Raw genomic sequence first — 21,883 nt, forward strand, 5'->3', positions numbered from 1 at the left:
TGTAGGTGAGTTCATACACATAGCCAGGGGAGTATACAGCGTATAGCATTCCCCAATGTAGATGGATCCTTTTCACCACACACATGAGACAAGGCTCTATGTTGAGGGTAAAACAGGAACTCTTTAATGGGGCTACATGTCAGCATTTTATGCAGGTCTTCCAGCAAGGGACGCTCTCCTGGGGACCTTGTGAAAGACTGAGACAGTTTTTACATTAGCCAATCACATGCATTTACAGTATGGAAACACTCTCAGCAATTTTACACAACCCCCCTCTGCCTGTGATACAATTAACAAACACAATGGGCTCTACCTGTGATACGATTAACAAACACAGTGGGCTGTGCCTGTGATACACGTACCAAACACAATGGGCTAACTTAAAGAGGATCAGTCCCCATGTCTGTTTTAGTAACTACTTGGATTCCCTATGTCATAATTCTGGAGCATCTATTCTTATGACTCTATGCTGCACTATTCCTCTATTATTCCTACTAGAAGTTATGAATGAATAGTTAGCAGTCTGCAACAAAGGTCCAACGGGGTGTTACTAGTTGGGGATGTGTCTCTGAACAATCTGACACTGGCGGCACTGATTGGATAGTGTCAGATTGTGCAGGGGCACACCCATAACTGGTAACACCCCTCTCGACCTTCATTGCAAACTACTCTAGTAGGAATAATAGAAGAATGGGAATAGATGCTCCAGAATTGTTATTACAGGGGAGAATGCAAGTAATTACTGAAATGGACATGTCAGGGAAGGTGACAGCTCCTCTTCGAATTAGGAGCTCTTTCGCCATCTTGTTTCCATCATTAGCAGTGCACTATATGTGACTAGTTTGACTGCACAATCACAGCCCAGTTTTTGTAGTGCGAGTGATTATTTCTAACTATCGAGCTACAACTGCAGTCCATAGGGATACACTGGCTAGTATAAAACCAATAAAAATAAAACATATTTCTGATGCATATTTCCCCATCTTTTATTACAACTTGGCATAATGATGGCGGTATTATTACTCATTAAAGGCTATGCACAGCTTTGGGGACAATTTATTTTTTTATGATCACATTTTACTCATTTGGAGCTAAAAAAAAAAAAAATTCCATTGGTCTTTATTAAAAATATTGAGCCGTTCTGTCACAAAGGGTGAACTGTTTTTCTAGTTGTGTGAATCCTACTTTCACTTTGTGCTGGTCCTCTAATAACCCTTAACTCTAATTTACCAAGAGATCATAAACACTTATTTAAGCCACATTCTTATCAGAATGGTAAGAACTGAGCTGTACTGAGTGTTCATAATGTCAGAGATCAGAGATAAGGAGCCCGTCAGCTCCCTAACTGACGGAAAAGACAGAAAATCCAGATCCCTTTATTAGAGCATCTCAGCTCTGTACAGAAAAAAGGATTCCATATTTTTAATAAAGACCAATTGAAAAAAATATTTTTAGCTCATAGTGAGTATAATGAACAAATAAAAAAAATTGCCCCCAAAGGTGTACATAGCCTTTAAGTAACAAGACACCGTGGTCCAGATTTACTCGTTTAAAAGATGGCGTAAGCTTAGACAGGCGGCACATTGGCTCAGGCTAGATGATACGTGTGGAGCAGGGATAGACACTCTTCTCTGACTCTGTACCAACTATTGGTTGTTTATAGTGAGACAAATTTTTATGCAGGAATTGTGGCACAATTTGGGGGCAAAATAGTGAATTGTATGCCCCTCCTTTTTTGAAGCCCCACCCTTTCTGCTAAGCTCCACCCACTTGTTGAACATGTCAGAAAAAGTGTGGAAATGCGCCAGATTGTGCCACTTTATAGACAGATTTTTGGCAGAGACATTAGTAAATCTGGTCCTATATATCAACATATTGCAATCTAACGTGTTTTCAGCTGGAGGTCCTCCTTTAAGTTCTTGTCTTGTTTTGTTTTTTTCCACTTTATATTGGTGTGATCTTACTGGACGGGTCTGATCTTCATTTCCGAGAATTTATAGGAGTAATTGTAACCCTTTCCATAGGCCCAGTTGATTCCATTGGCAAACGAGGCGTGCTGTCCGCCCAGATAAAGTCCATTTAGGTTTGAGTGATGGCACTTGTAGTACCACCAGCCGCCTTTGTATAGGGTGGCACATTTTTCTGCAGTTAAATCTTTATCCTTTGTGGCAAATGGCTGGTCTACGTGAACGTCCATTGCATTACCTGAAAAAAAATAAAAAAAATCAGTGTAGTGAATCATTCAGATTCTAATTTATATTATGATTTCTATTATAATTATATTTATATTACATGTATATTGTAGTTTAATATAATTAAATTCTTCTGAGTGCTATATAAAATTTCACTGGGGCCTAAGAGACTGAATTTGCCAGCCATGGACTACTCCAGGTGGTAGCAGTCTGGTTGGTTCCCTGCAGCAAACTCCAGATCCCACTGCCCGTTACACCATGTCTGGGCCCCTCTGATAACAATGTCTTACCTGTCTTACGACCAGGTGGCTTAGTGTTTTCATCATGACACATCCAAATTTCCATCCACCTCGTGTATATATAGACTATCAATGTGTAAATTTGGTGGTTCAGAAGAAAGTGGTGATCATGGATCTGAGTTGCGGTAAAAATCTAGATGGCAGTGCACCAGTTATTGCAGTGTAGGGGCAATGACAATAACATATTGATGGCATCAGTCAACTTCTTGATCGTAGTCTGTAAGAGACAGGGGGTCATGGCATATATTTCCATTGCCTTGCCCTCCTAACAGTCCCTGACCCCTTTTGTGCACCACCCTACCCCTTCTGTGCCCCCACCCTCTCTAGGCACACTCGTGTGCAAGGGCTGCAACTAATGACATAGTATCTCAGCACCACATATATTTAAAGTACATGGAGGGCTGCATGACCCTGTAATCTTATTGGTTGGTAGACACTTTCAGGAAAGGAGAAGGGGTGAGGGAACCATCTAACCCTTGGCCCCAACATGCCCTCCCTCCACAAATGACACAGACAACCTTGTCACGTTTATAACTTTTATTTAACAATTTTGTTGGGTGGTAGTCGGCCACAGCTAATTCTTTAAAAGGCATAACCATAGCTGAGCCCATGCGATCCGCCAGCCGCTGGACTCCCAGCGGGCGGATTACGCCAGTTCACCTGCTCAGTAACCAACTTCTCTTTACCAGCCGCCAGCTGTGACTTAGTAGGATGCCCCAATTAACAAGACCTACATGACCAAAAACCCACCAACATAAACCTTGTATCCAAACAATAGGGAGGGACGGAGGGACACAGCGCTTCTGCAAAGAGGAAGAGGGAGGGGACGCAGAGCCTTATAAAGGGGCACTCAGCAGCACGCACCTTCCTGCCGGCAGGATGTAACCATTAACCCCCAACGCACCAGAACCTCAACCCAAACGAATGGGGCCCTATAACAAGGATAGGGGACCTAGGAAAAAGGGGAAGGGGGACCCACAGTCCCTGTACACCCTCCCAATATGGTCAGGTGTCCACCAGGAGAAAGTGGCCATAGGTTCAGGGCCATTAAGATCTGGTGCTCTGAAAGGCTCGGGCCGCCCCTTGGTGCATTAATAGGTTAATCTGAATACTAACAAAAACATAACTCTGGACGGAAAGAGATAGATATGGCATTGTTTACTCAGCAGGGTCAACCCCAACTGTCTATATCTGGTTCCGGTGGGTTGATCCTGCTGATAAATGCCCTTTAAATATAGGACGAAGATACAACTCTCCGCCGTGCTCTGTCCTATGGCAACACTGACTGGGCCACCAGAGCACAAAGCATGGGGGCACAGGCTAAGGAGCTCATCTCATACAGCCCCCGCCACCAAAGTTATCTTGGGTAAAAAGGTTGGCCCAAATGACATTTGTCTCGTGAAAACGCGACCTGATCTTACTCCACAGCTTCTTACCGGCGTTGCCTTCTTTGAAGTCCCCAAGTAACAACTTATAACTTTCATCTTCTCCCAGGACCTGGAAAGACGCATACTTGGCGTAATGCTTTGTGTTTTCAAAATCTTGAAGATCAATCCGCATTTCCCATGTGCCTGTGAGAAGATAACGGTAGAGGTTACAGGGCGCTAAATACTAGGAAACATATACCGGACGTTTGCGGGTGAATGGACCAATATGACGTAAAACCATGGTGGAGCTGGCGTTAATACATTTCATAACTCACAAGGGGGGGGAAATCGGCGCTACCTGCAGCACTTTATCTGATACATGGCTCCAAAACCTCTGCACAGACCTAGAGTTAAAGGGGTTGCGCCATCTTTGCTATTGCTATTTACGGCGGACCAATAGGAAGGCTTGGTGGTGGCCGGACCCTGGCACTGCCAGTCACCACTTTGCCAGCCTTGTGTTAGGCTTTGTTTTAAGTGGGGCCTGCGCCTATCAGACAATGGGGGCATATCCTAGCGATATGCCCCCATTGTCTGAGATGGGAACACCCCTTTAAAGGGGTTGTCTGGCAGGCAAATGGCTTAAAAAGGGTTTGCCATGATTGATGAGGCATCATCTAGTACAGGCATGCTCAACCTGCGGCCCTCCAGCTGTTGCAAAACTACAACTCCCAGCATGCCCGAGCAGCCTACAGCTATAAGCCTACAGCAGGGCATTGTGGGAGTTGTAGTTTTACAACAGCTGGAGGGCCATAGGTTGAGCATGCCTGATCTAGTACATGACGATCTCTTTCTAACAAAGCTAGAACCAGCCCTGTACCTCATATGGATCCAGAGATCCTTTTGCTCCAATTGCTCTGCTAGATTCTCTTCAGACTGGCAGGGGCATGTCCTTTCTAAGGGTGGGTGTCCTTTCTGCTGCAGGTCGTTCCCTATTATAGCTCAAGGAATATGTCCTTTAGGCTGCAACTCTCTTCCTATCACACCTCAGGGTCTGTGTCCTTTCTGCTGCTGCTTTGTCTCTATCACAGCTCAGGGGAGTCTGTCCTTTCTGCTGCAGCTCTCCCCCTATCACAGCTCAGGGAGTGTGTCCCCTGCTACTGCTTTGTCCCTATCACGACTTTCGGGAGTCTGTCCTTTCTGCTGCAGCTCTCTCTCTATCACAGCTCAGGGAGTGTGTCCCTTCTGCTACTGCTTTGTCCCTATCACGGAACGGAATCCACACCTGCATTTTTGGGATCCGCATCAGTTTTTTCGGGATCCGTAATTCCGTTCCTGAAAAAAAATAGAACATGTCCTATTCTTGTCCGCAATTGCGGACCAGAAAAGGCATTTTCAATTATAGTGTCTGTGATGTGCGGTCCGCAAATTGCGGATCGCACATTGCAGGTGTCCGTGTTTTGCGGACGTGTGAATGGACCCTTACATGAGTATCACTGATGGCAGCAATACTCCCTTCCCCCTGTTCCCCTGTTGTGCTGCCGCAAACCTTTGCTGTATAATACATTGAGAGGACCCATGAGCTTTCACTCGGGAGGTTCTCTCTATTATGTATGTGCGTGCAGCGGAATTTTGCAGGGGAACGGGGTGTAGGAGTATAGATATATAAAGTAGCAATTTAGACTCCATGTCAGCAGTAATACTCATGTAGTTAAATTAAAAGTGCTTAAATGGCATCTGTCAGCAGTTTTGTACCTATGAAACTGGCTGACCTGTTACATGTTCTCTTGGCAGCTGGAGACATCTGTGTTGGTCCCATGTTCCTATGTGCCCGCATTGCTGAGAAAAATGAAGTTGTAATATATGCAAATGAGCCTCTAAGAGCATCGGGGGCGTTGCCATTACACCTAGAGGCTCTGCTCTCTCTGCAACTGCCGTGCCCTCTCCACTTTGACTTTAGAAGAACCCAGGGGCAGTTGTGATGACATTTACACTATCTGGCCCTGTCAATCAAAATGGAGAGGGAACAGCAGTTGCAGAGAGAGCAGAGCCTCTAGGTGTAACAGCAACGCCCCAATTGCTCCTAGAGGCTCATTTGCATATATTAAAACATCATTTTTCTCAGCAATGCGGGCACATATGAACATGGGACCAACACAGATGCCTTCAGCTGCCAAGCGCACATGTAACAGGTCAGTCAGTTTCAATAGGCACAAAACTGCTGACAGATGCCCTTTAATCACAATTTCTTGTTGGCTCCCGGAAAAAAAAAAAAAGACCCTCGAAAGAGTTGGCAAATTTCTCATGCAGCGACTGGAGGGCTGCCCTCCATGAGTTCCAACTGTACACTTCCCTAGTGCCCATACATGCTGTGAGGGGGCGTGCAGCGTCACAAAAATGGGTGCGACTAAAGAGCCAGGCCTACACAGGAAATCGGGTAGAGTTCTGGAAAAACTGCCCATGCCCAGAAGAAAGTACCGGCGCCATGCTTTGCATGGGGCATTCTGACCATTAACGCAAGGCAACTTCAAGCCATCGAGGTCACAGATTTCTTTTAAAATAATGAAAGAAGATGAGACCCTGGTCTCTCTCAACACAGGAAACAATCTCTGACCCTTCTCAAGATACATTATGACATTAAAGGCGTTCTCCGAGACTGGGAACCCCCTTTCTTATGGCTAAGCAGGATGCAAAAATAGACTCACCTGTCACTGGTGCTCCGGTTCCAGCGCTGAGCTCCGTTCTCCTCCTCCTCTGGTCCCCGCTGGACTAGAAGTGTGACGAGCTATTGACACACACGTCACCACTGCCCGTCAATCAGAGACGTGTAGGCCTGGCACATGACTGCTGAGGCCACTGATTGGAACGTCACACTTCCAGTTCAGCTGTGGTCAAAGCGTAGGAGAAAGGAGCTCAGTTGGAACCAGAGTACTGGTGACATGTGTCTTTTTTTTTTAACCCCTGCACCCTGCCTGGCCATATGAAATGGGGTTCCTGATAACTCCTCTAAAGGGGATCTCCAGACTTTTAAATAAAAAAATCTCAGAGTCTTTTGTACTGAGGAAACAATCTTTTGTCCACGAAGAGAAGAGATTTGGGGATTTTCTAAAAAACAAAAACAAGCTAGAGAACCCCTTTAATTTTGGACCCAGTTAGTTCATGGGAATCTAATGGTAGCCTGAGATGATAACTATCTGTTATTACCTGACGATGTCAGCATATAAAGGTTGTCATTTCCAAGCCAAAACTCATTCAGACGACTGCCAAATCCATTCTTGTATGAGTTCCAGTCCCGGAAAAAGTCAACAGAGCCATCCCAGCGCCTCTGGAAAACCTGAAGACCACAGAGATTTTACTTAGAGCGTGCCTGAGATAAAAAAAAAAAAAAAGAAATTGCCATAATGACTGTGCATCATTGTAGAGTTATAACTGTGAAGGAACAGGTATTTTTTGAGCTCCCCTAAAGTCTTTTTCAGCCATATTATTCCCCTCTTCAGTTGCACAGCTAGATGCATTTCACTCAGAAGCAGGGGGCATTTCTCTTCTGTGAGGTCTGCCAGCACTGTACTGCTGTGACATCCTTTCTCTTACTTCCCATTATGCTCTGGAGCTCACAGAAGAGATAAGAAGAAGGAAATCCCATTACAGACACACAGGAGGCTCCTATAAAATCTGTGTAGAGGCAGTGCTTCTATCAGGCTCAGCAGCTCGGCTAGCTCTGACACGCCCCTGTTTCCAGGGACAGATCTTGCCTGACAACAGAATTAGGTGGAAGTGAGACCCCTAGTGGTCATGAATTTACAGCTTGTTTCAGGAGGATGCAGATAGATTTTTTAAATGAAGTTACTTAGAAATTTTCTAGTTACACCATTCTCTAGTAAATAAAATATAATTACTGTACAGAAAGTATACTGACTTTTTAAAGGGAATGTCCAGGATTAGAAGAGCATGGTTATTTCTTTCCAAGAACAGCACCACACCGGTGCACAGGTTGTGTGTGGTATTGCAGCTCCATTCGCTTGAAAGGAGCTGAGGTGGACTACCAGACACAACCCATGGACAGAGGTGGTGCTGTTTTTGGAATAAAGCAGCCATGCTTTTCTAATCTTAGACATCCCCTTTAATTATGAAATATACTTACAATCCAGCCGCCCCCGTCAGTATGCATATCACACAGAACCTTTAGCGGCTTCTGGCTCTCTGGGTATATTGTGTGCCAGTCACTTAGCACTTCACCCCGCTCCAGTAATTCCTTGCAGTTTTTTGCAGCTGAGAAGAATAGACAGATAAAGAAAATTAAGTGCACGGATGATGAGTTTATATCCACCAGCTCAGTGGCACTGCTGGAAGCCATGCCATTAGGGTTGCCACCTAGCCGGTAAAGCACCGGCCAAGCCGATAATTTAGTGCCTCTGCCGGCGGCAATTTTTAATTGCCAGTATTTTCACAATAACTATTACTATTACTGAGGGCACTAATAAGGACACTACTATTACTGGGGGCACTATTAATTCTGGGGGGAGCTAATGGGGGCATTATAAAATTCTGGAGGGCACTAATGAGGACATTGCCATTACTGGGGGCACTAATGGTGGCACTATTAATTCTGGAGGGGGACCAATGGGGCATTGCTATTACTGGGGGAATTAATATTACTGGGGGCTCTAAAGGGGGAATTATTAATTCTGTTGGACTCTAATTGGGGCATAAATATTTGGGGGGGGCACTAATGGGAGCATTATTACTGAAGGCCTCTAAAAGGGGCACTATTAATTTTGGGGGGCACTAATGGAGGCATTATTAATGGTGGGAACTAATGAAGGCATTACTATTACTGGGGGCACTAAAGGGAGCATTATTAATTCTGGAGGGCACTAATGGGGGCATTACTATTACTGGGGGCACTAAAGGGAGCATTATTAATTCTGGAGGGCACTAATGAGGACATTACTATTACTGGGGGGCACTAATGAGGGCATTGCTATTACTGGGGGCACTAAAGGGAGCATTATTAATTCTGGAGGGCACTAATGGGGGCATTACTATTACTAGGGGGCACTAATGAGGGCATTGCTATTACTGGGGGGCACTAATAAGGACATTACTATCACTGGGGGGCACTAATATTACTGGGGGGCTCTAATAGGGGCACTATATACTATACTGTACTATATGATGTCAGATTTTTTTTTTTTACATCAATGATGGCATGTGCCTTTCAATAATTGTGGCACATCTGATGCCAGTGGGGGATAAATGTCCTAATGCCAGTCTTAATGACATGTTTGCTAAAAACTCTTTTATATGCAGTACCCCAGAGCTTGGGGATATCTGCAAATTGTTTATTTCATTATGTTATTTAATGTTATGTCATGCTATGTATTGCACCCAGTATAACTGTGTATGGATGGCACAGTCAGGGTTAACAATCCTGACTCAGCACTTGCAGGAGGTTGGGTGAGGATCCAGGATCTGTCTCCAGCTCAATTAGTCAGTTGAGACTGGAGTTTAGAAGGTAGAAGAAGCTGTGACTGGCGCTTCCTCTTCTTAGGTCCAAATAGCTTCAGAGGCTAACAGATCTCTGCATGATCTGCAGAAGGAGTAAGATAAAGGAGGGAACTGGAGAACCTACAGTCTGCATAGCCAAGTTAGACTTTACTGCTGTGAGGGTCACTGTTAAGACACCCTTCACACTTTGACACAATGAGGCCAGTCGTATCTATAAAACTCCTCTATCCCTCAGTGGACACTACAGCCACCATTGAAAGAGAACCATAGCCTGCCATAGAGTCTGCAGGAACAGCCTTGAGACAAAGAGAGAGGAAAGAGAGCCATAACATCCTTGCCTAAATCCATACATTGTTATCTGGGAAGGATTGCAGTGTGGAACTGTCTTTTGCTATCTTTGGATGTACTACAACTCCTATTTTGCACTTCAGTGATGAGAGACGTTTATTCTGCAACATCTGACCTGGTTTTCTGACTCCTACGCAATACGCCGGCCATTGCACTCTACCCAACCTGCCTTGCACCCATACAGACACTTAACATCAAGGCCACCCTAGCTTCCATCAGCAAGGAGCCCCAGACCCAGGGTGTGTCCTCCTCTCACTACATGGCCCGAGGGAGTAACGGTGTGAGGAAAGCCGCCGTGATTGACTGTAACAGCCAGAGCCACTACCACTCCCATCATCCGATCCGACTCCTCCTGGGCCCGATGCACATACATCAATGTTTATAAAAAGAGAAAGATGTGCCAAATTTATTTAAAGGAACAGGCCTCTTTATAAATACTGTACTGTCCAAGCACCAGAAACTGAAATTGATGCCATTTATGGGTCGTGTATATTCCCGATATAATTTCCGCCAGCATAATCATGGTGAATATGTCAGGCTATAGAGGCCCCGCCCATTTCGTGAAGCCACACCCATTTCAAAATGCCACGAGAAGCAGAAAAATCTCAAACTGCAATTTTTTTGTGCCAAAAAAAAAAGGGTGATTTTTGTACGATGAACTTTTTAGTAAATGCAGAGTGTCATGGAGGTACTACACGGTTCATCTACTTACCATACACGGACTCAGATGATCCAGGGTCACCTGTTTTGAAGAAAACACAAGTTTTGTACAGTAAGTTTTTAACCCTTATAAGACCTTGTGATTTTCCATTTTTGCGTTTTCATTTTTCACTCCCTGCTTTTCCGGGGGCGATAAATTTTTCCGTTCCCATAACCCTATGAGTGTTTTTTTTTATTGCGGGACAAGTTGCATTTTCTAATGCCACCATTTAATATTCCATACAATGTAGTGGGAAGCTGGACAATTTTTTTTTTTTCCAAATGGGGTAAAATTGGAAAAAAAAATAACGCAATTCTGCAATAGTTTTATGTTTATTTTTTTACAGTGTTCCCTAAGAGGTAAAAATTACGTGTTCCTTTCATTCTCCAGGTCAGTACGATTACAGCGATACCACATTTGTATAGTTTTTCTTGTATTTTAAGGCTACTTTCACACTTGCGTTCGGGGCTCCGCTTGTGAGTTCCGTTTGAAGGCTCTCACAAGCGGCCCCGAACGGAATGCATCAGTCTGGCAGCGTTTGGGCTCCGCTCCGCTCAGCAGGCGGACACCTGAATGCTGCTTGCAGCGTTCAGGTGTCCGCCTGGCCGTGCGCAGGCAAACAGATCCGTCCAGACTTACAATGCAAGTCAATAGGGACGGATCCGTTTGAATTTGACACTATATGGCTCAATTTTCAAACGGATCCGTCCCCCATTGACTTTCAATGTAAAGTCAAAACGGATCCGTTTGCATTACCATGAAAAATTACCATGGTAATGCAAACGGATCCGTTCTGAACGGATCTAAGCGTTTGCGCTATAGGTGCAGATCCGTCTGTGCAGATACCAGACGGATCCGCACCTAAACGCAGGTGTGAAAGTAGCCTAATGCTGAAAAAATAATAATTTGAAAAAAAAAATTGTTTTTTCTTTTTCGTCACCATATTATGACCCCTTCAACTTTTTTGTAGTTATGTGTACGGAGCTGTGTTAGGGCTCATTTTTTCATTCATACCAGGAATGTGTATGACTTTTTGATCATTTTTTATTACAATTTTTGAGGGAGGTGAAGCAAGAAAATAACAGCGAATTGATCAGTTTGACGATGCCCATAATATTTTTAAGATTGTTTATGTATTTTTGATTCGATTTTGGGGAAAGGGAGTGATTTGATTTTTTCTATATATATTTTTTCTATATTTTTAAAAACATTTTATTTTTACACTTTTTAATAGTTCCCCTAGGGGCAAGCAATCATCTATGCTAATGACACTATTGGGGTCATTTATGAAACTGGTGTAAAGTAGAACTGGCTTAGTTCCCCAGAACAACCAATCGGATTCCTCCTTTCATTTTCCAAAGGAGCTGTCAAAAATGAAAGGTGAAATCTGATTGGTTACTATGGGCAACTAAGCCAGTTCTACTTTACACCAGTTTGATAAATGACCCCCTGTGTTCCTATGAAGCCCTGCCACAGGTAGGGGCTCCATAGGAACTAATGTACAGCAGCCTCGTATCATTCAGGAGGACCGCGGTTACCGCACTCCCCATCCAGTTCCCCGTCCCCGCTAGGGGAAGCTGTTGCAGGGCCCGGGAACGCGTGCTGCTGGGTTTTTTCGTTCTCAGATGCCGTGGTCAAGCTCGCCTACATTAGTACCAGGTGTCTGTTGTTTAAAACAGCTCATAACTGGGCGCCATCTTTAAAGTCCCGCCCAGTGCAGTACATGAAGGGGTTAAAGGGCTTTTGGCTTTTTTGGGCCATAGCAACCAATTACAGCTTATCTTTCATTTTCAGAAGCACTATTAGAAGTGAAAGCTGTGCCCTGATTGGTTGCTATGGGCGACAAAGCCAGATTTTCTTTGAGACCGTTTCATAAATCTGACGCAGTCAGCGCAACTCTCCGTAGCGACCACAATCAGATGAATCCGTTTTCTAATTTATATATTTAAAATAAAAAGTGACAGCCAAAGCTCTATTCTCCACTGGAGCGTTCACACAAGAATTGGGGAGGGGAATTTATCAAAAATGTCTCAAAAATATTGGAATTACTCCACGGCTTACCTTTTTGCCCCTTTTCGCCTTTGGAGCCGTCAGCACCTATCCCAAAGCAAAAAATATATATACGTTAAGAAAACAGATGACCATCCGAAAATGAAAGCGGTTGTCCCATGGGAAAAAAAAACGATGCTTTATTTTGTTCCTATGTTATTCCTCTAGGAAATGTATGAATAAATTGACCACTGGGCGTTGTCATTCCCCTTGTCAATAGTGTGTGTCCTTAAAGGGGTTGTCCGGGCTTTTACCATTCAGGATAGGTCATCAGTATCAGATCGGTGGGGGACTGACACCCACCGATCAGCTGTGTGAGGAGACGGCGCGCAGTGTGCACGTGCCGTCTCCCATCTCTATTCCAAAGACCATAGACCGCAGCAGCGAACAGGAAGAGAGAAGGGAGACAGCACGTGCGCACTGCACTCGCCATCTCCTCATACAGCCGGGTGTCGGACCCCCGCCGATATGACACTGATCATCAATATTGAAAGAAACGGAGAACCCCTTTAAACAGTATGACTGTGTCAGTACTGATTGGACTGTGTCACAGTGTGGAGGGGTAGGGAGATTTCCCACTGACAAGGAGAATACCCAGTGGTCAACTAATGAATGCATTTCCAGGAGTAATAACAGAGGAGCAACGAACTGTCAGTTGTTATCATTGAAATATTTATATCATTACAAATGGACATCCGTCTTTACACTGGGATCTTTATATTTAAATCCTACGTAGACTATTACTTTCCTACTTACCCCTTACACCTGGAGGGCCGAGCTTCCCTGCGATGCCCTGAAGTCCATTGTCTCCTAAACGTTGACAGAACATACAATAAAATGGGCGTCAAGTCGGTAAAATTCACACAAAAATACTAGTCAAATTTTCAGGGGACAATGTGTGGAGACCCAAACTATGGAACCCTATGGCTCAGTGGAACCGGGGGAGGTCCGGTCGGGATGTTGCGGTTGAGATACAGATGCCTGTATTATGGCTGTGTAGATGAAGCCTTAAAACTCTGGACATCTTTTTTATGACTGTATTTTACTCATTTTGGGCTAAAAAAGTTTTTTCTTTATTTTTTTGGGTAGGTCTTTATGCCATGATTATTTGCAGCAACCAAGTCCGCAGGGGCAACACGTGAGGCTACGGTGGGCCGATGGGAGTAGTAGTAGTTTGTACTCACGGTTAGCAGAGCCTCCCTGGGCCGGCGTGCAGTGAGGAGGAGGACAGCACTAAATCCTCCGGGGCACTCTCTATTGCAGGGGACACCGGCAAGATAGAAGTTGAGGTGTCCTTGATGGTGTAGGTGTTTAAGGTGCTTTTGCGGCTGGGCCCCTGTATTGTTGTTCGTGACGCCAGCACCGTAAGGTGCAAATGTTGAGATGATGTAGAATAAGGAGACCGAGTTTCTTAACAAACTCCCAGTACTTTACTGAAGCTGATTCAATGGTCATCAATGTATGCAAAAGTCATTTACAGCAAGGCAGCTTTTACAGTGATTCAGATTAGTTCCCAGAATTTACATAAGGGGCAGTTTTTTATGACACTCAATCTTTCTCCCTTGTTCCTCCAGGCTGGAGGGATGGACTATCTCTGCTGTACTGTATAATCATATACTTCTGTATCCTCTCTAGGAATACTATATTCTGACAGGTGGCCTTTCTGTCCTTGGTTATGGTGGGCAGTTTGTAGCTTAGAATCGCTCCACCTAATGCAAAGGAGACTAGAGCCTGATAAACGACAGTTACCTTCCTTTGCCAATATTCTCACTCCCTCTCTGAGTTGCCTGGTTCCTCTGCAATCTTATCCTTCTATGGGCTGGTACATGGAACTATCTATGGAGTTTGAATAACTGTCCAAAATGGCTGCTGAGGTCAGACATCACACACACTGACCTTATTCTCCTTCTCTGTGCTGTGTGTAGGGCGGAGTCAGCCCTGGGAGGCTTGTTAGTACCTCCCCCTCCCTATGCAACTTTATTGGAGCTGATATACAAGCACAATTTACATGAAACACAATCACAGTATTTGCAGTTGTGTTTCAGGAAATCAGACATCATATAGTACATGACAATCTCTTTCTAACAACGCTAGAACCAGCCCTGGACCTCACATGGATCCAGAGATCTCCCCATTCATTGCTCTGCTAGATTAATATCAAAGGGAGTGTCTTTTCTAAGGGGGCGTGTCCAGGCTTTCCCTATCACAGCTCAGGGGGCGTGTCCATGCTCTCCCTATCACAGCTTAGGAGGCAGTTGAAGGATGAAACTGAGCATGTGTGGCCATCTCTGTGAGCGGGTCAAAGAAATAAGAAACAGCAGGTGGCGCTATACAGATACATTTTACTGAATATCTCAGTGGCTATGCCAAATTTTTTATTACATGCAATTACAAAAGTATTCAGATCCAGGTGCTGATTTGAAAACTGTAGAATATTTTCTGCGGGACAACCCCAGTCGTTTCTGAGATACAGGGTTACAAATCAGTCTGTCAGTTTCTCTTTTCTTTGAATCCCTGACATCTCATGTGTAGCTCTTGTCTCTGATCTCCTGACCTTATAAACACTCCTTATAGCTTTGATAAGAATATGGGTTAAATAGGCGTTTATGAGGTCAAGACATCAGAGATAAGAGCTACACATGAGCCATCAGATGATGGGGGTATTAAAGAAACTGCAAACAGACTGATTTTTAACCCTGTATCTCAGAAACGCCTGAACATTTAAAAAAAAAAAACAATTGAAAAAAATATTTTTCAGCCCAAAATGAGTCAAATGAAATCATAAATCATAGGGGTTCTCCTAAGATTTAAATTAATCCACAGGGTAGGTCACAAAAGTATGCTTGCTGGGACACCAACTAATCATTAAAACAAGGATCCTTTGCCCCCCCCCCCCCCCCATGTGAATGGAGAAGCAGTTGAGCATGCATACTGCTGCTGCTCCATTCATCTCTATGCAACTACTGAAAAGAAACCGAGTGACATTGTGCCTACATGACCTCCACCCCATTTATACAGGTGGAGGACACAAGACCTCCATTCTTAGGATCAGGTGGGGGTGCAATACATACCCCCAGTCTATAACCAGTATAGACTATCCAGGTCAGGATGCCACTTACCTTTTACTCCAGATGACCCAACTTCTCCTTTCTGGCCAGGAGATCCAGGAAAGCCTGGGCACCCTCTGAGTATGGTCAGTTTGTCGGAGTCTCCAATTCCTAAAATCTTCACTTCTGTGAACAGACATAGAGATGGTCAACATTAACCCTAGACCAAGCAAATTTTAGAGACAATGCTTTTTTTTTTTTTTTTTTTTGAACTACAATAGGTTTATTACAAACACAATATATTAAAATATAAGGATAAAATATACAATATTACACACAATTACACACGATTGATAAAAGTATAGTGACTCTAAATATACAATATTGCACACAATTTATAAAAGTATGATGGCTCAAAATATATAGCTAGCACTTGCTAGATAAATGATTAAGCGTTCTGAGGCATGACAACAAAAAAGCTACTACTTGAATTGTGTTGTGAGTCTGGAATTGTTATCCCATATTCTTTGTTGCAACAATGTAATCAACAATATATCACTGCAGTAAAACGCTTTGCATAAAAAAATACCTAATTTACCCAAAATTTTGAAAAATTTCCAAATTTTCAAAGTTTCAGTTTCTCTACTTCTGTAATACATGGTAATACCCCCAAAAATTGTGATGACTTTACATTCCCCATATGTCTACTTCATGTTTTTTTTTTTCAATTAATGGTTTTTATTTTCATAAAAAAAACAAAAAAAAACACGTGTATAAAAAACACGTGACATGTAACATGTAACAGTACAGGTACATATGTCTCATTGTACAAAATATTTTTTTTAAATGTGCAAAATATTTTCAAAGTGTACATAATATTTTTAGAGAGAACACAGTGAAGTAAGGAAGTGTTTATCAGCATATTCCACCAGAAGTGCTGTTAGACCAGATATTGAGGATACATCTCAATATATATATGAATCAGGTAGCTTAGTGGACAGGAGGGGGGGGGGGGGGAAAGGGAAGGGGAGGGAGGGAAGGTATGGAAAGTAGACAGGGGGTCGGGGGTAGGTAGTTTCCTGTCATGATGTACATATGTTCAAATGGAAGACATCATGAGAAATGCCTGAATTCTTTCCACGGGTTCCAGATTTTTAGAAAAACTGATCTTGTTCTCAGTTCCCAGTGGGAGATTTCCTCCATTCTATATATTTGGTCTATCTTACTATACCAGCACTCGAGGCTGGGGGTGTCTCGAGTAAGCCATAACTTCGGGAGAAGCAGTCTAGCTGCGCTTAGCATAAGTAAGAAGAGAGAAGCAGTGTGTTTAGGGATTTTCTGAACTCCTAGGGAGAGGAGGGTTATTTCCGGGGTACAGGAGATATTACTCTGGCATATTTTGTTGATGGTCTTCAGTATCTCCTCCCACCACCCCCTGATCACACTACAAGTCCACCATACGTGAAAATAAGAACCCTTCTCTGTTTGACATCTCCAACAGAGATCTGAAGCGTCTCTTCTGTACAGGCAGGTTTTGTCTGGGGTTTTATACCAGCGGGATAGGAGCTTATAACTATTTTCTTGCACTCGGGTGCATCTAGAGATTTTATGTGGGGAGATCAGTATAGAAGAAATCTCAGCCTCTGATAGGGAGCGTTGTAGATCTTTTTCCCATAAGCCCACCATAGCCGGTTTGGGGTCAGAAACTGAGGTCTTTAGGTTCCTATATGTTGTGGAGATAGTCTTGGAGGGGTATAGCTTAGAGTTTAGGAGCTTTTCAAACCAGGAAAGTTCAGTATGAGTCGGGGTGCTTTTGAGTAGAGAAAGGGCTTCTTTTTTCAGAAAGCTTAATGTGATAGGGTTATCAGATTTGATTTTAAAAAGGTCGCATAGCTTTTGGTCGGGTATCAAGGTCCCCTCTGTGTCAACCAGTGTCATTACAGGGGAGTCAGAGGTGTGCAGGGCGGGGGGAAAGCTATCTCTAAGCTCTTTCGGAGCCAGGGAGATTACATCCTTAATTAGTAGCAGAGGGGAGGGGAGGGATATGGAGCCTTTATTAGCTACAAACCAGTTCCAAGTCTTTAAAGTATTCCTAATCACTGTATTAGGAATAGAGCGCAGACTAGGGAGGAAAACCCTGATAACAAAAGGGCCCTTAGAGGAGTGTTTAAAAATGAATTTTCCAACATAACCCATGGTTTGGAGGGGGGGGGGGGGATCTAATCCAATCTATAATCCTAGACAGGAGAATAGATCTCATGTATATTTCAGGGTCAGGTAATCCTATTCCTCCCGTTTTTTTTTGTTTAGAAAGAGTGGAGAAGGAGATACGGGGGGCCTTGCCTTGCCATATAAATTTACGTATATGTTTGTTCAAGAGAATAAAGAAAGTCTTGGGTAATTCTATGGGGAGAGTCTGCATTAAATATGTAAGCCTAGGCATAACGAGGGACATAAGGAGGTTTTTTCTCCCAAACCAGGATAGGAATGGAAAGTCAATTGAGTCTAGTTGGGCAAAATGCTTTTGTTTTTACCTTCCTGGATTCAAAGGGTCATATAGATACATGTGCACTTGGCAGCTGAAGACATCTGTGTTGGTCCCACATTCACATGTGCCCGCATTGCTAAGAAAAATTTCGTTTTAATACATGCAAATGAGCCTCTAGGAGCAACAGGGGCGTTGTCGTTACACCTAAAGGCTGAGCTCTCTCTGCAACTGCTGCGCCCTCTGCACTTTGATTGACAGGGCCAGGCAGTGTAAAAGTCATCACACCTGATCCTGTCAAAGTGCGGAGGGTGTGGCAGTTACAGCGAGAGCAGAGCCTCTAGGAGTATTGGTAACGCCCCCGTTGCTCCTAGAGGCTCATTTGCATATATTAAAACATGTTCATGCGGGCACATATGAACATGGGACCAGCACAGATGTCTTCAGCGGCCAAGCGCACATGTAACAGGTCAGCCGGTGTCATAGGTACAAAACTGCTGACAGATGCCCTTTAAGGCCTCATGAACATGGCTGTAGTTTTAGTCTGCATCCAATCCACTTTTTTTTGCCGATCCATTCATCTCGGCGACCCCGCCCAAAAAATAGAACATTTTCAATTCTTGTCCATTTTGCAGACAAGAATAAGACTTTTTTCTAGATAGGGGAGGGGGGAGCGGGGAAGGAAAGGCAGCATGCTGACAACTGGGATCCGTGCTTTGTGGATCTGTGATTTGCGGGCCGCAAAACACTTACAGCCATGTGCATGAGGACAAAAGTTTCATATAATGTACTGGAAAAAAAATTATCTGTGGGGTGGAAATGAAAAAACACCCCCACAAATTAGGCCTTATTTTTTGGATTTCGTTTTTACAGTGTTCATGGTGCGGTAAAAATGACATAAAGCATTTACTCCATGGGTCAGTACGATTACAACAATTACAAACGTACATAATCTTTATTATGTTTTAATATTTTAGCAAAAATGTAAAATAGCTTTTTTTAATTTTTCGCCAATGGAGGTGTGTGAGGACTTGTTTTTTGGACGGCAAGGAGTAGTTTTTATTGATACCATTTTTGGGTGCATACAACTTTTTGATAATTTTTTGGGTGATGGCAATAAAAAAGGTGATAAAAAAAAACAACAATTCTGGCATTGGAGATTTTTTTGGGCTTTATATTGTTCACCACACATGATAAATAACATGATTTTTCAACGGGGGTCTCCAGTACTTCGATATTGATGGCTTGGCATTAGGATAGTTCATTAAAGGGGTTGGTCCCTTCTCATACATTGGTGGCATATTGCTAGGATATGCCACCAACGTCTGAGAGGTGGGACGCTGGCTCGGCTATTTCCGTCAGCCCCATAGAGTGGTGGCCTCTCTTGCGCAGCCACCCTCCTTTCATTTCTATGGGACTGCCGAAAATAGCTGAGCAGTCCCATAGCAAAGAAAGCAGAAGCCCCATAGAAATGGATGGGAAGCACACCGCGCCGAGCCAGCGTTCTAGAGATAGGTGCTGGTCCCACCTCCATCAGACATTGGTGGCATATCCTAGCAATATGTACGAGATGGGACCAGGGGAGCACCTAGCCTTTCTGCTGCCTGAGGCAAAAACTGAAATGGTGCCCCTCCCTCCCTAATGCCCTTCCTTTTAGCCCCTTCGGCTGCCCCTCTCTTGCCCCTACCTGATGCTGCCTGAGGCGATCACCTCACCTGGCCTCATTGGTGGTGCACCCCTGGATGGGACCAATCCCTTTAATATCAGATCGGTGGGGGTCTGGCACATGGCACCACCACCGAGCAGTTGTTTTGGGGATGGCACCAGAAACTTTACAATGGATGCTTGTGCTTCCAGTTCTGTCCACTGTATAGTTTTTGGCGCCAGTGGCTGATCAGTGAGGGGTGCCAAGTGTCAGACCCTCTGAGGATAGGCCATTAATATCTGCATTCCGGAAAAACCCTTCAATAATACTATTGCCTGAGCGCACATACAGAAATGCGCTATTCCAGTTCATGGATTCAACACCAGTACTTTTATTACTGGCTAAACCAGAAACCCAGTATAAATGTAGGAAAGCCTCACCTGGACATGAATTGTCAGCAGCAGAGAAGGCGACCACCGTCCAGATCACAGCAAACCATGGAATCCACATAATGATCTGATCTGCAGACCTTCTCTTTCTCAGATCCCGGGATGCGAGGAGCAGGTCCTCTTATAGATCTCCTCGTGTCTGTCCCTCCCCTTCTGATTCCGTCATCAGGATATAAACAGCACAAGACCAAACTAAAAAACATAATAAATCATCTCTCAGGAGGCTTCACCAGGGCTGGAAATAAAGGAGACATTAGTGGGATCCAAATAAGATCCCGGAATTAAACTTCTATATTGGACAATTGCATGATGAGCAATTCCCCAAAACACTTCTCCCTTTATGACTATGAGCAATCTGACATTATAGCAGGGCAGATATCCCTGCAACCTAATGGCAGAAAGAATATTTTTTAATATAATTTTCACACTGGTGGCAGCAGGTTCCCCCCGCCGGAACAGCCTGCCGGATCCGTGCTAACACTAGCCCAGCGTGCTGCCGGAGCTATAATGGGGCGGGCCAGAGGTCCGGCTGCAGCACGGCAAACAAGCCGAGAGGCGTTCGGACGAAAAACGCAGCGTGCTGTTGTCCGGCATGTTTGAATAGGGCCAGAGCGGACTTCCGGCGGCATGGTGGGCTAGCGTTAGCACAGATCCAGCAGGCTTTTCCCCCCGGACCCCACTACCGCAAGTGTGAAAGTAGCCTAAAAAGTATGATCCAAAACATCCATCACATGGTAAGGCCTCATGCACACGACCGTTGTACTGGTCCGCATCCGAGCCGCAGTTTTTGCGGGTCGGGTGCGGACCCATTCAATGGGGCCGCAAAAGATGCGGACAGCATGCGTATTGGCATTTCTACAATGGGCCGTCTGTTCCGTTCCGCAAATTACGGAAGGCACATGGGCGGCTTCCGTGTTTTGCGGACCACAAAAAACTGAACGGTCGTGTGCATGAGGCCTAAGTGATATGTAAGCAAGAGCAAAACCAAGAAAGAAAAGAACAATTCCCGCCCCCCCCCCCCCCCCCCTCCTCTCCACTAATGAAACCCATCCAATCCTTTAATTTTATATTTCGATGCTTTAAAAACATGGAGGACTCTACGTGTTTTTACTAATGCTGGCCCTTCCTGTAGAACATACAGTTCTACCAACATTTTGGGAAAACAATGTGCTTTTATTGGCGTCCACAGCTCCTGACCATCAGTTGACGTTCACCAAAGATCTCATGTCCTTCTGATCACCCTACAGCTTCTATTTCCACAACACGGCCAAAGAATAGATGCCTGTTCTCTGGTACTAAAGGGCTGTATTTACCCAAAACTCCTGGCTTAGACATGCCTAATGTCATCTTTCCTGCAGATAAGCCTTCAAAGAATCTACAAGTATCTGCCTGGGTTAACCCTTAGGATACCGGAGTTTTTTTTTTTTTCATTTTTGCGTTTTCATTTTTCTTCCCTATTTTATTTGAGCCATAACTTTTTTCCGGTCACATAGCTGTATGAGGGACAGGTTGTACTTTCTAATGCCACCATTAATTATGGCATAAAATGTAGTGGGAAGCGGTAAACAAAATTCCAAATGGGGTGGAAAATGGAAAAAAAACGCTATTCCTCCACAGTTTTACAGGTTTTGTTCCCACGGAGATTTGTTTAGGGCAAAACTGACCTAAGCCCTTCATTCTCTGGGATAATAAATGTAAACTGATAAATGTTATCATTTTTTTTACATCACCGTATTCTGACCCCCATAACTTTTTTATATTTATGTCTACTAAGCTGTTTAGGGGATCATTTTTGCG

General features: G+C 44.1%; 1 protein-coding gene across 1 annotated transcript; it reads right to left on the minus strand.

Annotated features, from left to right (window-relative positions):
- Window positions 1-961: 961 nt before the first annotated feature.
- Window positions 962-20,166, minus strand: LOC122946385 (ficolin-1-like). The gene is made up of 9 exons (XM_044305976.1): window positions 20,078-20,166; window positions 15,580-15,693; window positions 13,217-13,270; window positions 12,473-12,508; window positions 10,424-10,453; window positions 7,997-8,124; window positions 7,060-7,189; window positions 3,928-4,062; window positions 962-2,205 (listed from the first exon to the last, which is right to left on the minus strand). Exons 1-9 carry the CDS (start codon window positions 20,145-20,147, stop codon window positions 1,961-1,963), a joined length of 942 nt encoding a protein of 313 aa, XP_044161911.1. The 5' UTR covers window positions 20,148-20,166; the 3' UTR covers window positions 962-1,960.
- Window positions 20,167-21,883: the final 1,717 nt, after the last annotated feature.

Source organism: Bufo gargarizans, chromosome 9 (assembly GCF_014858855.1).
Source record: "Bufo gargarizans isolate SCDJY-AF-19 chromosome 9, ASM1485885v1, whole genome shotgun sequence".
NCBI lineage: Eukaryota > Metazoa > Chordata > Amphibia > Anura > Bufonidae > Bufo > Bufo gargarizans.